The sequence below is a fragment of the Lytechinus pictus genome, chromosome 2, assembly GCF_037042905.1.
Source record: "Lytechinus pictus isolate F3 Inbred chromosome 2, Lp3.0, whole genome shotgun sequence".
In the NCBI taxonomy this organism is placed as follows: Eukaryota; Metazoa; Echinodermata; class Echinoidea; order Temnopleuroida; family Toxopneustidae; genus Lytechinus; species Lytechinus pictus.
In genome coordinates this window covers 59,507,012-59,522,854 of record NC_087246.1, presented here as the reverse complement: position 1 = coordinate 59,522,854, position 15,843 = coordinate 59,507,012, and the positions used below count along the sequence as shown (strand labels likewise).

At 36.0% G+C, this 15,843-nt stretch overlaps 1 protein-coding gene across 1 annotated transcript; it reads right to left on the bottom strand.

The window, feature by feature from the left end:
* Positions 1-1,426: 1,426 nt before the first annotated feature.
* LOC129276807 (sodium-dependent noradrenaline transporter-like) lies at positions 1,427-15,843 on the bottom strand. The gene is made up of 11 exons (XM_054913213.2): positions 14,382-15,843; positions 13,481-13,619; positions 12,918-13,052; positions 11,694-11,797; positions 11,215-11,339; positions 10,605-10,717; positions 7,697-7,928; positions 6,794-6,894; positions 5,997-6,167; positions 4,828-4,902; positions 1,427-4,313 (listed from the first exon to the last, which is right to left on the bottom strand). The coding sequence occupies exons 1-11, from the start codon at positions 14,465-14,467 to the stop codon at positions 4,290-4,292; spliced, it is 1,305 nt and encodes a 434-aa protein (XP_054769188.2). The 5' UTR covers positions 14,468-15,843; the 3' UTR covers positions 1,427-4,289.

The window sequence follows — 15,843 nt, the reverse complement described above, 5'->3', positions numbered from 1 at the left end:
AGATATGTCGTATCACGTATAAGCTGCGAGCGAGCGAAGCGAGCAACAAATTTTACATTTTCATAACGAAAATCCAATTTTGTGATAGATTTTGACAACTAATATTAAAAAAATAATATCATATTTCACCCTTCTCACTTTTATTTTCTCTTTTTGTTTGTTGGTCATTAAAAAATGTGAGAAGGGGTCCAGAGCTCCCAATCTGTACGCCTTTGCTTATCTACACCACTCTCATGACTATAAAGCTTAAGGCACGTAGGATTATCCTTACAAGTTTTCTAGTAACATATAAAAATAATATTGTTTTCTTGTTTCAAAGGGGCACTCGTTGACACGTAAAATGGCCCCTCTCAGGTAAAAGGGGCACAGAACATTTTGGTGGGGGCACCTTTCGTGGGTAAAAAGGGGCACTGATTCGAGACAGGGCATTTACAAGAAGGCAAGGGGGCACTTGCTCACACGTAAAACGGGTCCTTCCTCAGGTGAAAGGGGCAAATAACACGTTCATGGGGGGCATTTTTCGGTAAAAATTGGCAAAGATTTGAGAAATGGCACTTTCTAACACATAAATCGGGTCCTTCTCAGGTAAAAGGGGCACAGAGCACGTTCGAAAGGGGGCATTTTTGCTAAAAAAAAAGAATTGGCACGAGAATGGGCACTTGGTAACACCTAAAACGGGTTCTCCCCAGGTGAAAAGGGCACACTACACATTTGTGAGGGGGCATTTTTCTTGCGTTAAAAAATGACACCTTTTTCAGTGCTTCAAAAAGCCCCCCCCCCCCCAGGATCGCCGCCCCTGGGGCCTTTAATGATGTACAATTTTTCATTATCATTTGCCTGTCGAGTGAAATGTATTTAATACTACTTAATACAACCTGAAAATGTATGTGATATGAATGTTAAGGTTTGCAATAGATTTATAGGCCTACCTTGTTTTGCGGATTAATACTGGGAGTGTTTCATGAAGGAACGATTTTACAAACAACTGTAGTATGACAAGCCGAAGGTTTTGTGACGTGGGTCCCGTAGCATAAAACTTGACAATTGATCGTTGAGTTGATGTTTGCGACTGATCATAGACAATACTCAATTCAATTAATCTTAAATATTACCCCTACGATCAATAGCTGTGTTTTTGTGGTGGTTGTTTCATACAGCTGTTCGTTAGTAATACCAGTCATACCAGTAATGCGTGATCGAGATACGAACAGCTTTATGTAAATCCTACCCGTCGAAGAAAGAGATACAGTCAGAATCGCGTATTTTTGGATTTACGCTTAATTTGTTGGTTTTTATCAATCTTTCTGCAACAGGCCAGTTGTTATGAACTTTGATTAATCCACTTTGAAGGACTTCTTCATCTAGATATGTGATAGAAATCAATCATTAACTAAAACAATTAATCTATCAGTCTTTCATAATATTTATGAGTGGGCCTACATTTTTTTTATTCTCACATTAATACCTATCAAATTTACAATAATTTCAATATAGGATTTATATGCCTTGCTCAATGACCTATACGCCGTGGCCGGGGACCGAATGTGTCTAATCAGGAGCCCTAAACCACTAATCCACTGTACCTCCATATGTTTGTTAGTTTTTATTACATCAAGATTAATTCAGTATATATGTATAAATAATGTCAGGGGGAATAAGGCTCACATTTGTATCTTTCCGTTGAAGTTTTGGTACAGCAATACGAACAGTTTCATGGAATACATCTAACATGAATACCATAAACAAACATGACAGTTTGAATACATAATTATTAAGGTGCGACCATACCAGGTGGGTGTGTCACAAAGCTGTTTGTAAGTTAAGAGTGACTTTAAGAACGACTGGTGAACCTTTCTTACGCGCTAAATAATCACCAATTAACATTTACCACAAGAAAGGATTACCAGTCGTTCTTAAAGTCGCTCTTAACTTACGAACAGCTTTATGAAGTGGCCCCTGAACGTTTTAGTCAGCGTAATTATGTTGACGTACGTAGATTATGGCAGGCCGTTTTGATAGTTAAATTTCTTGATACAGATAATTATCTTTGTTGACAAAAATATTTCTCGTAATTATTCATGGAATTAATTTGAAGTCTTGATATCAGGCGTTATTAACAAAAACGCATTTTTTTATATCAAGAATTGAATGACTGATTTCTAAAACTTGAGAAACACGGCTGGTCATACACTCAGAACATTGACATAGCCTGGCAAAACGTCTGGATGTGACAACCAACTAAGATTTCCATTATGGAATGTCAGATACAACATCATTTCATAGAAAAATCATCAAATATATCGTACCCTTTTAATACCCGGTGCACAATACACGATCCGTCATGTCCATAATCCGGATTTTCAAAAAATTGTAATAACTTGATATGAACATTCCAACTATATAGGGCCTAGGAATTATGTCAGCATCGGCTCCCATCGGCTGCGACTCGAATCCTAGCATCATGCCGAAGTTCAAATAAAATGATTTTCTTTCTTAGGGACTTTCAAATTTATGCGATTTTTTTCATTAAAAAATCTCGTCGTAGTCAGATCGTGAAGTATGCGGCGGGCTTTAGATGTTATCTTTCCCCAGTGAAGATGAATGATGCTACCAATCACAAGTGCTGTTAGATCTTACGTCTTCATTCACATGGTGATTGATTATCGACAATGTCTGGAGTGTATATTATTGATTTTTTGTTAAACAAGTGAACACCAAGTTACCAATAATGCCTATAGCATTTCCATTTGAAAGCAGGATAAAAGAGCATTGCACATTAAATGCCTTGCTCACAGGCATAGGTGCCGCGGCCGGGAATCGAACCCCGGACTTTTCATGTATAGCCAGGCGCCTTAGACCACTCGGCCACGGCACCTCCACACAGTCATGATCACAGTTATGATCGATCCAATGCTATTGTAAGTGGTGATAGCGCGCGAATGACACTGTACAGATCTCCACTGGTGATTGATAGCACTTCTATACCGATATAGTGTGAAACAGTCCAAAAGTACTTTGCTAGTTTGTGCTAGTCATCCCGTGATAGGGAATTGTTAAAATGTCCCAAAATGCAGTATAATATCAAAATAAGAATATAAATATGAAATTCAATTGCAAAAGAATACCATCAGACGTACCGTATAGTGCAAGCTTCATAGAACAAAACCATGGATTCCTAACTATTAACTTTGAATAAAATGTACATCTATCAACAAACAAGTAATTTGTGGTGGAAAACATAAATGCAGCAAATCGCTCACAAATATTTTTATCTGTCTATCCTCTTTCTCGGTTACCCCCCCCCCCCCCCGCTCTCACTCTCTTTTCCCCTTCTCTCTTTCTTCCTTTCTCCTATCACCTCTCTCTCCCCCTTCTTTTGCCCCCCCCCCTCCTTACTGTCTTTCGCTCTTGCGTTTACTATTAAAAAAGAAGACATCACAATTATAAAATAAAAAATATATAAATTACGAACACTTCACAGATGCAGGTGAATTAACGGTTTTCTAAACACATTAAGACTACATGTTGCGATTACTCTATGCTATGTTTGTATATCGAGAGAAGAATTAAAAAATTCTAACCGAAAGTTTCAAATATCTGCCGTCTATCTATGAATTTATGCATAGTAAAAGTAATTTGCAAAGGCTATCCAAGAATGCACTTTTTATATTAATTCGAAAGCTAATACTCGTATAGCCTAATCCGGCGAAAGTGTCCACAAGATAAAATCATTTTAGTTTTAACACAAGATACATATGCATGTTTATATATATCAAACACTCATTATATCTCTCTTTCCTAATCTATAGCTTTGAACTGGTAATTGTTCATTTCTTTTTCGTGCGAACTTCTTTTGAAAATGTATGCACATAAAAGTTTACACACAGTTGAATAAGCTTGTTTCGAATGCATCTGGAGATCTTCACCTAAAAATAAAAGAGGACGTTTACCTTTCAGCTACACATTGCCAAGTGTGATTAACACTTGTTTAGGTTCATGTGTTTTCTTAAAAATATGGAAGTAATATTTTAGTAGCTTCTGTGAAACAGTAAACATAATTATGAGGCAGTTATCAATGCTTTCAATCGTAAGAAACTCAACGATTCTCATGGAAGATATATCCATCCGAAGTTATTTAGCTGCAGAGCAGGGCCAGTTCATTGTAGGTTTGTTGCAGACTCGCTTGACGAATGTTGCGCCGAGTTGTTTATGATATGGGTCGACTCGCTCAAAACGGTATGGACCGAATGGTTCTGACGGAAAGGGCGAATTGTTCATCACTTCCGAGCCTATAGAGACAGCCAATGTTTAGCCTAAAATTGAGGATAGAAATGGATGACATAAATATAGAAAAATAAGCAATTCGATGCACAATAATAGGGACAATCCTAATGGGCAAGATAAAATTGAAAAGGAATTTGTGACCTTTGTGACAGTATTTCCTTCACATTATCACGATTCTCTCTATCTTGAAACGAAAATAAACTTCAGAGTTACTACCGTGGAATATCAACGGGATCAATATCAAACAAACAATGATACTCATAATCACAATGCAGCATTGGTATATAATTAGTGACACATGGTACGTTCAACAAAGTCAAAACTGATTGTATTTTGCCCTATAAATATAATTGTGTCTGAACACTGTCACAGTCACACTGTGGATATACTGACTCCAGACCGATCAAATCTATTACGTTATTTCCAATGACAAACGATCGGTCGGTTTGGAGTCGGTTTCAAGAATGTGACTGCAGCATAACTTTATAAATCAATGCATTGTTGTGTGTATTTTAAATCACTTAGGCGTAGAATGATATTCACCTTAAATCTAGTTATTTCTCCCTTCTCTCTAATCAGGTCATGTTCTGCACGTGGTGTGATAGCGTAGGCGAATTTCTGAGAAAAGACAAGTAAAAAAATATTTTTTTTAAATAAATTCATACACCTTTAATCACTGTAATCTTTCGAAAGGTATCAGTACATTTTTTTGTCATTCTCTTTTAACAATGGATGTATGGAAGCGGCATAAATGTTAAAAGACGTCAACGCATGCTCTCCTCGACGTCTTTAACGAAACATTCGAAGTAGTAAAATATATCCTTTTATTGTTAGACGGGAATATCAGCGCTAATGTCCAATCTTAGATATTACCCTTACATCACGACTTATCTTGGATCAATATCATGTTTGTCAATATTGGCGCCATTTATCTCAATGATATGGAATGGACATTGACGCCTGGGGGGCGTTTCATGAAAGGACTTGTTGGACGTTTTATCCGACAAGTCCCATTTTATTCGACAGTTACCATAGTAACAGTACCTCTCAGCCAATCAACATCAGAGAAAGATGTCAGATCTGACAACTTGTCGGATGAAAATGTTAATGAAACACTCCCCTGGCGTCGGCGCTTAGTATAGCGAACATTGCTGTCGATGTTTATAAGGAGTATTGTAGGCCTAACTACACTCTCAGAAATGTTTTAGCCGACATGTACATCGATTAAAATATGAGCCTACCAATATAGCACATCATTCTACTTTGATCATGTTGATTTAGTATCACGCTAATTGGATTAGTCGAATTATACGAACATGTCCAAACTATTCGAGTTGAGTTGAGTTGAGTTGAGAAGCACCAGCTGCTTAAAAATGAAAAATAATTATAATATGCATCATTTATTTACCGCTTAATACAAAATAATGTTTCGAGCACTGCATACTATTACCCCGGCTTTAGCACGGCTATCCTGATCGGACGCTCGAGCATTCAAAGAATTCCTTCCTACCAGGTACACATATACTACACCTGGGTGGAGAGTGGTAACGTAGGACGCGAGTGCTTTGGTGGGATTTGAACCCCGGACCTTGGGGTTTAAAGTCCGGAGACTTATCCAATAATCCACAACACCTCTAAAAAAAAGATATGGTAACGTGATTACACGCCCGACTCGATCACCCAATGATTCGAAATGAGCCTGGAGATCTTACCTCTTTAAAGCCTGATCCTGGGGCCACTATCAGCTGCCAGATGACACCTAGGGGGACTATCACCATCGATGATGATGCGAATAACCATGCTAATACATTACCCCACTGAGGGTAAACATATTCTTCGTAAGTTAGAGGTTCCGATAACACCATGCTCACTATAAACATCACCTGGTAGGAGGAGGGCAAGCATATCATTTTAAGTAAGTAATCGTCGGTCCAGATTCATTAATACTTCTTATAATGACAAATCCATAACAAGTTGGTTTCCAGCCAATCAAAACAGATGATTCAGTACCTTAAAACTGTTATTGCAAATTTGTTATTGTAACAAGTTTTACGAAAGGGATCAAGTGCGTTACTGTGCGAACAGAAATGGACAGAAAATATTGCTTGTAATAAAATGTACATTGTTGGGAACATAAATGATACATAATCATTAATTCATGGTATTTACCGAAGGAATAGTTCAACACGGGTCTATTCTGACGAGGACACAAGGATATGGGCCTAAATGAATTTTTTTTTTTTTTCTGAAACGTGATAAATCTACACGTTAATATACTGTGGAGATGATAGGTGTACATAATTAAGGACCGCACATTTTATTCTGGTGTTAAATTGTTGGTGTCTACCATTCTATGGATGTTATGGCAACAACTTTGGTATAGTTACTTTTATATTCGCGGCGTTATATTAAATCTCTAGGGTGTAGTTTTAACACCTTCGAGGTGTGGTCCTCTAGGGACACCAACTGGTTTGAGTTTAACACCCTAGTTTTTACGATATGTACTCACGAATACAAAGGTTGGTGAGATGAATTTCCAGCAGATCCTCCAGACAATGCTGGGTAAGGACCCAATCATTTCTTGGATATCCTCAGAGAACCGCCGAACCCCTATATATAGAGGAGGAATGAAATATGCAAGATATTGGTAAGAACAGTCATTTTACTTCAAGCCTTTTGATTAACGTCGTCTGGACATATGCCCCGTTTGCATTCGGTCTACAACGATCGTAATGTGTCCGTATGCAGATCGCACCCTGCAGATCGTAAGAGGGTGACATAAAAACAGATCCTACGGTGTTCGTACTGATTCTCGATTACCGTATAGGCACTAGTATTACGTTTTGTGCGGGCTTATATAATTTTTTCAAAGACACAAGTTCGTAGACCTTTAACACGTCTTAGGGGTGTCGTAACCTCAACGCAGGGGCATCGCACGATATACGATCTCCGTACGGCCACTTTCTTTAGCACAGTCATGAAAACGTATGATTGCCGCAAATAATTTAAAAATAAAATCATAGCCCATAGCCACCTACCATGACCATTAAAATCGAAGGGTAATCCCTCGCACGGTGATTGAAGAACATGTAAACTAGGCAGAAAATGTAGAGTTTATAAACAGTCCCTAATATTTTAGACTATAGTCAAGTAAAAAAAAGAGGTGAAACAAGGAAAGACCGCGTGAGATCTGGTAGTCCCCACCCCAACCCCCGACACTTATCTGTTTATTTCTATGAAAAATAATGGGGGGACCTGTATGGTAGATATTGACGCAGAGGCAATTCCATAAAGATCTGATTCCCTATAACATCTTCTGAATCTTCACTCATCCCCCCCCCCAACGGGTCACTAAAGCTATTGGCCTAAATTTTACTCGACATGACGGAAAGAACATAAATGGCCTACGTACCATAAAACCAGGCTACCGCAAAAACCTGTATTGCGACCACGAAGAGAAGCGATGTCGACGCTGCGTACTCGTTCTCCAAATGGAAGATGTATATGCCACCGTACGTGACATTGAAGAGAGTAAAGAAGAAGAACGATACGACAACAGCTAGTACCAGGTACTCTCTCCTGTTCTTAAAGAATTTTGGGAACTGGTCTATCAAACCGGTGATGATGGCTTCCGTCCCACCGAACTACATTGTGATGAAAAGAAATTATTTGACAATGATTTGTGTTTATCTGGAATTCTTTACTAACTTCATGATTATATTGTTCGGAAGTTTGAAGAAGGGTATGTATTTTTTTAAGTAGTCTGCTTATTATTACGTCACGGTCAATCCTTCTCCTGCAAATTGTGAGTTTTGCAATACTCTTGTATAAGATGCATGATTCATGGCCAAAAAGTTGTCAACACCATGTTAGGAATATGTATGGAACGAATGATGTGAATACACAAGAATACAATAAAACATAAATCATATCAAAAATGAAGATGAAGATGATGATGATGATCAAGAGGATAAGGCGTAGAATGAAGATGAAAATATAGATTATGACGATGATTATTATGCTGAAGATGATGCTGAAGATGGTGAAGATGATGATGATGATGATGATGAAGATAAAGACGACGATGCTTTATATTCATTCAATACGAAGCTTTGCGAGGCCCATAAGCATTCCTGTCCCTGATGTGCTTACAAACATAATGATTTTGATTTTTGTTGCGTCAATAATGACTTTGTGTTAAAAAATAACATGTCCAAGAATGTGACTTTGAATTTGATCACATTATTGTTGTCTTGCTTAGATGTGAATACATTTCGATAGTTTTATGAAAAGTAACGAGATGATTCATTTTTGTTTAATGTACTGAAAGTTTGATCATGTTAATAATGATTATCTATTTGTTAATGTTATTTTTTTTCAGTTAGTTCCCGTCACTTCCCTCCACAACCGCCCCCCCCCCCCCCCGGTGCCGGGTAAAAATGGCAGAGGTAATAATGGCAGGAGGTAAAAATGGCAGAGGTAATAATGGCAGAGGCAAAAATGACAGATGTAAAGATCATGACATGTAGATCAGCAACGAAAAGATAGAGCCTTTCCAGTTAATATTAGTCAATTATTGACCTTGAATGGAATCCTATTGACAAAATGAGTATTGTGAACTAATGAGATATTATTTTGATTTTTGTCATCATTTAAGGTCTATACTTTATCGTTGATATGATTAAACTCAAACATTTTCATGCCAAAATGATTTCAATTAGTGATGAAATAGGATTTATCTTGGCCAGTTCGTATAGTAGAACAGCACTTTATCACATACATACCAAACGAATTTAATGTAAACACCAATGTGCGCTACCATTAACACACTGAAATAGACAAGTTCGGGATTTCTTTGAACCGCTTGCATAACTTGGATAACAGAAAAATAACCAAACTTTAAATATGTAATAAAAGTAATTTTTCATATTTCAACATCATAATTGATGCGAATAGATATTGATATGATACGTATATAGTTTAATGTAAATGATATAATAATAGCAACTAGTGTTCATTTTTTCAGAGTAATACCTCATTGCAGCTAGTCCAAGTGGATATCAAGTTCTTTAACTAGTTTCTATGGTAACGGGTATCACATGAATTTTGAAATGTGTAGCAAATCAGGGATATAAATTTATAGGTGTTTCTTAGGTACCATTCTATCGACCTGTTTTGAAGGGGAAATTCACCCTGACGAATGGTTTACTGTAAAAATAGCAGAAATAATATATTGGTGAAGGTTTGCGGAAAACCTATCAAAGATTAAGAAAGTTATTAGAAGTTTGAGTTTTTGATCTGTGACGTCATATACTAGTAACTACACCGTATTTTATACACCAAAATGTCTACTTTTCAATTTTTTTAATCAGTGGTTCATGATTGCTAAAAAAATATATTAGGAGCGGATGTGAAATTATATGTATGTTAATATACTTAAGGTAAAATTAAAACCATTTTCATTTTTTCTTAAATGACATTTCATTGATTTTTTTTATCACACTATAAATGGGGAAAACTGCTCGCAAATGACGTCCCCATTAACATGTAAAATTTTAGTAGCTTTTTAAATCTTTGATGGATTCCCTAAAACTCTCACCAATATCATTTCAATAAACTTTATGTCAGTGTGAATTTCCCCTGTAATGAATTAAGTACAATATTTGGGATCCAAAGTGTTCTTCAAATTTGAATATTAGAAAAGCGATTTGACATGAGAAGGTCGTGCATGTAAGTCCACGAAAAAAATAAGAAATACCAATTCAAGTGTTATCATTTTTACCTCAGCCATCTTTACCTCTGCCATTGTTACCGCTGCTATTTATTCCTCTGCCATTTTTACCTCTGCCATTTTTACCTCTGCCATTTTTACCTTTGCCATTTTTACCTCTGCCATTTTTACATTTGCCATTTTTACCTCTGCCATTTTTACCTTTGCCATTTTTCCCTCTGCCATATTTACATTTGCCATTTTTACCTCTGCCATTTTTACCTTTGCCATTTTTACCTCTGCCATTTTTACCTCTGCCATTTTTACCTTTGCCATTTTTACCTTTGCCATTTTTACACCGAGCCCCCCACCCCTCTCTCAATTTTCTCATTCCACATTTCTTTCTATCGCTTCCTCCTTCTTTCCCGGTTTATCAATCCTTTTCTTTTATGTTTCTAATCATAAAGTACATGTATATTCTGTTCTTGATGAATTTAATCATTGTAATAAATAAATAGATAAATGAATAAATAAATAAATAATAGATAGATAAATAAAATAACATGTAATGATCAGGATTAAATCGTGAAAGATATGATATAATACTTACGGAACTATCAAGCCCAAGTGCGATTAGCATGATATAAAAGATAATAGACCAAAATGGCGCACCGGGTATCGTCGCAATGGCTTCTGGGTAAACTGTAAACACCAGCCCAGGACCTTGTAAAAATGACATTAGAGATGAATTAAAAACAACCATAGACAAAATCACAAAAACATAATTAGTGAAATGTCCAATACTCGTACTTTGATACTCCTCCTTTGATCTCAAATAATTATATAAATCCATCATTTTTTTACGATAATTAAAACAAATTATAAATTTCATTCCTTCCATTTTAATGAAGAACATAAAAAAGAAAAAAAAAGAAGAGAGGAGGAAGAAGATTATGAAAATAAGAAGAGGGAGCATGATAAAAGGCACTTTCTTCTTTCTTTTGTCGACAGAATAAGATGCAAAGAATAACAAGTACAACAAGAAAAATGACGAACAAGAAAGAAGAAGGAAAAGACAAAGAGAAAGGAGAGAATGAAAAGAGAAAAGAAGAGGAAGGGTCAAACACTCATAAAAGAGAAGAAAATGGGAAAGAAGAAAGACAGCGCCTTGTGTCACCCCACCACACATATTGACTATTGGCATTCAAAGGAGTGCTTACCTTCCGTTGCTACTTCTGATATGTGTTTACCGGTTTTGAAAGACAGATAACCGAGAATCGAAAAGACAGCAAATCCGGAAAAGAAACTCGTGAAGCAGTTGATAGTACTCGTAAAAATAGCATCTCTGTTTAAAAAAAAAAACAATGATAAGACTTAAGAATACTGGCGGACCAAAGAGGTACTTTAATTTCTATACTATTAAGTAGAGGGAATGGGATGCCTTGATTATTGGGGAGTTTGTGATTTTTCAAATTTCTAATTCAATGTGTTTGTAGTGTCATAGAAGTAATTATAGATAGGTTTAAACGATTAAGAGGGTTCATAAAATCATTATATTTATTCTTCCTTTTTTTATTTATTATAAAATTACATAGTGTAACGGCTTTGAAATGAATATATTTTGTACATTTTATTATCTCAATTAAGCACGTCGATATATAGGCCTATCTGATTTTCCTCTTCGGCATACTTAACTCACCTGTAGACATTACCATGGAATTTGTTGTAACTGGCAAAAGCAATATGTACACCGAAACCAGCTCCAATTGAATAAAAGATCTGCACCGCAGCATCGATCCATACCTGGGGTAGAAGATAAAGAGAACATTTTAGTCCGAACTTTCCGGACCGAGATTGTCAGGAGAGCACTAGGCCTATACTTACAGCATCTATAAGAAGAGAACGCCTTAGCCATGTTATGTTCAATCGCAATTCTTAACTTCTTTGAATAGAAAATGAGCAATTATTTGCTAAATCATTTTGTTAAAATTTAAGATAGCTTTATATACCATGGAGGTGTTTTCATGGTACAATTATTTGCCCATTAACTATTCATAAATTATCTTTCCTTAAATCTAATTTATTAATGGATTTTATCTAATTCTATACTGTATTCTTATCAAGAGTGGTTATTTAGACATTTCCATTTGTATTCTTTATGACCACCCTATTCCAATACTGATGTATTCTTTTTTAATCTTATATTGTATATTATATTTTAATTTTTATTTGCTCAAGTTTAAGTGTTCATGGAATTGTATGATACATGTGTGTTTTATTAGAATTAAATAAATGAACTGAAATATATAGAACATGTTTGACGGACTGTCGATGTGTGACCGATGATGACAGAAGAATGTAAACTTGCTCTTTAAAATGAAATTATTGGCCTCGTACTTATTCATTTCACAGAATAATTCAAAACTTAAAAGATACAGGTCTGTATTAAAATTATGTATTTCCATAATTTCTTTTATTATCACATTGTCACTATGTCAAAGAAAGCACACGTTGTGGTTTGGCCCAATTACTTTTAATACAATACATTCAATACCTTCCCCAAAAAAATAATATAAAATCTATAAACTCATTGTGCTATTTTCAATTAACTGCCCAATTCCGGAAAAAGGTTTTGGAGGAAAATATTCCCTAAAATTGTTGAATTAATTGGTATCTCGATATAAATGTCAAAATCATGAACGTCTGCAGTAACAATAGGGTGGTATGTGGGGGGGGGGCTAAATTACTAAACATTTATAACTTCTAAACACTTCCTTAACGATCTACTTTATTTTGATACATCAACGTTAAAATAAAAATACAAGAATTATAGAAAATATTAATGGTTGCCAATTTGGAGAATAAAGGTTGGCCAACTACTGTTTCAAATAAGTCAACGTCCCAAATAAGTTATATCACTTACCGTGGGTTGGGCGAGGAGATTAAAATCGGGGTAGAGATAATACCTAATGCCATCCCCAGACCCGGGGAGGGTGACACCACGGATGAGCAGAATAGTAAGAACAAAGTACGGGAGCGTAGCCGTCACCCATACAACCTGTCGTGATAACAAAAGGGGGCGTGGCAAAGAAGAAGGAAGCGTTTTATCGATTAAAAAATATATATATACAACAAAATAAATTTGGGGAGTGGGGGAGCTGTGCTATAAAAAGTATCACGATGGAATGTGGGTGTACTTGAAATATCTTGATCGTAATGGAAAAAATTGGCATAATTCTAGGTCTATCACTCGCTGTGAGGATTATCAAATTAACATTCAAATTCGTAAAAAACCTTCTTTCACCATCAATTTTTTTTCAAAAATATTTATTGATTTCACGAGCCGTGATTTAAGAGAAAAAAACAATTATTGCAATACTTTTCTCTCATTTTTATTGAATTCCTGCAAAAGTTATAACTAAATTTTGTAGTTGGTTAAAAAAAAATGAAGTGTTTTGATCATCAGTAAATTGGTTTCATATATACCTTTCCAGAAGTCTTAACTCCTTTCCATATGGAGAAATAGAGGGTAATGAAGACGAGAATGAGGCAGAGAGGCAGTGGCCATGACATACCAGCTAGATCAAATAAACCACTACTCCTATCCCTCCGGAGCATTTCAAGACTAGGAGAAAAACAAAAGTAGATATATAGATATCAATTCCATACAGTTTTTAATATAATTAACACTGACATCCCATCACTATAGACTATGCAACGGGAGAGGTGGGGGCAATGGGACGGGAGCACCCCCCACAAAAAGTATCTACTTAAACTGCTATAAATCATATACTACCATTATACGTGAGCCCCCTCCCCCTCCCCCGGGGGGCAACACATGAGGGAAGGTTTCATGATTTCATACGTTACATAATTACATGATCGTGCTCGACTGAAATATGTTGTAACATTTAACGTTCTCGGGAACATCCACGTCCTTGTGAATATTCAGGTATTAAATGCCATCATCATCTCCATAGCTTTCATCTTTATCATTGTCACCATCGTCCTCATTATTATCATCTCCATCTTCTTTACAAACTTGTGTTTTTCATATAAAAACATACCCATTCTGCTGTATCAATGTATTTAATCAATTTCAATGAATTTGAATCTGCGATTGTCATTCTTTTCAAGCAATTTTTTTATGATGACAATCCTCCTCCTGCTAATTGTAAATATTGTAATATTGGTAGTGGATCATTTTTGTATGTGTTAAATTATATTTTTAGTACGACTCATGCCAAAAACAGTAAATAATTCTATGTTTGTTATGTTATGAACAATGATTTTATACCATTTATATGAATGTATGCAGAAGAGAACAATAAATTAATCAAATCAAAGCCCCCAATCCATCCAATATAAACCGAGACTAGATACTTACTCAAAGTATTCTTTTGCTGGTGTGGTACCGGTGGAGGCATTAAGCCACACCGTGGCGCCGTCAATCTCCACATACGATGCATTCATGGAATCGTCGAAACAATAGGGCGTGTTCCAGTCTTTGTTACAGTACGTCCACGGAAGCTCACCGGTGAAGCTAGCGAAGAGGTAGTAGAAGGACCAAGCAATCACCACGTTGTAGGAGAAGCCCACGTACCATGCGATGACCAGAACTGCCCAACCAACTCCTGCCACCAGAGACAAAATAAAAATGACACGGGAATCGGTTAATATTCGGGGAAAAAGTAATTATTTCTCCTAATATTAAGTAAAGTGAATATGTCATTTTTTGTTGCAGATTTAAATACATGTATGCATGTAATCTTAACTGTGCATTGGACAGATTTTACACAGATCAGATATCTTACCCAGCAAAATTGCGTATATTTTCCTTTTATCCAATTATGGAGTGCATTACATTTCAGCATTTCATTTGTTCATGAAGATCAGTATTATTATTCTCTTTAAATGATTTTTAATCTCTTTTTATTGCAAATACCTTAACGCAAATTATTGATAATTTTCTCAAATTTTAATAAGACCGCTTGCAGAAGATTTTTTTTACGACAAATCTCTAGCGAAGAAATGGGCAAGAAATAAAGACGAAATTTGGAGACAAGGAATAAAAATGTATATACGAATATCCATATATAGAGAAAGGTAGAGTATGGAAATGGAAACTAGAACATTGGCAGCCTCCCTACCAATAAGATTTATTATCAAATTTGTCCTACAATTGATTCCTGATAGCTACGCTAATTTTACGAGCGCCAATACTCATTACAAAAGCGAAGACAGATTCAATGAAAGAAATGACATTATTACGTCCCTTAAGATCAACCAAGGAGGAGGGAGGGCATAGAAGGGGTAAACCTATGTCCCCTATGAGAGGTAATGGGGTAAGAACAGGCCCGCCTTGGTGACAGCTACTTTATCAGCTGTTCGATAGAGGGGCGTGATGAAATTTGATGTCCTCTAAGTTTCCATTTAAAATTTTGATTATGGAAGATTTCAGGGGGATACTTTTTTCTCTTTTGTTTTTTGTTAAGGAGAGGTGGTGTCCTACAAAGTGATCCCTGTATAGGAATAGCGATTTTTGCTGGCTAAAATAAAATAACAACAAAATTATATCGTCTCTCGTTCATCTGGCTCACAATTTCAAAACAACATATTATTGTGTACATGCATCTTTTCATTTTAAGATTGAATTTCCTCTATCTTTGGAAATTTCCTTTGGAAATTTCCTTTGGAAATTTCCGTGACTTATCCCTCCTCTTTCAGTTCTTCTTTACAACATTCAATCACTGATACGGAGAAGTGAATGTACGAAATAATGTATTTATAATTATAACCTTCCACATCGGAAATCGAATGGATTGATTCTTGAAATAACAAAATGACTG

Excerpts from the sequence above, each read along its gene's own strand:
- LOC129276807 (XM_054913213.2), bottom strand. The coding sequence starts at position 14,467 with ATGAATGCATCGTATGTGGAGATTGACGGCGCCACGGTGTGGCTTAAT. Across the intron at positions 13,053-13,480 it reads GAGTTAAGACTTCTGGAAAG|GTTGTATGGGTGACGGCTAC; the intron begins GTATATATGAAA and ends TTATCACGACAG. Across the intron at positions 4,314-4,827 it reads GAGAAATAACTAGATTTAAG|GCTAAACATTGGCTGTCTCT; the intron begins GTGAATATCATT and ends CCTCAATTTTAG.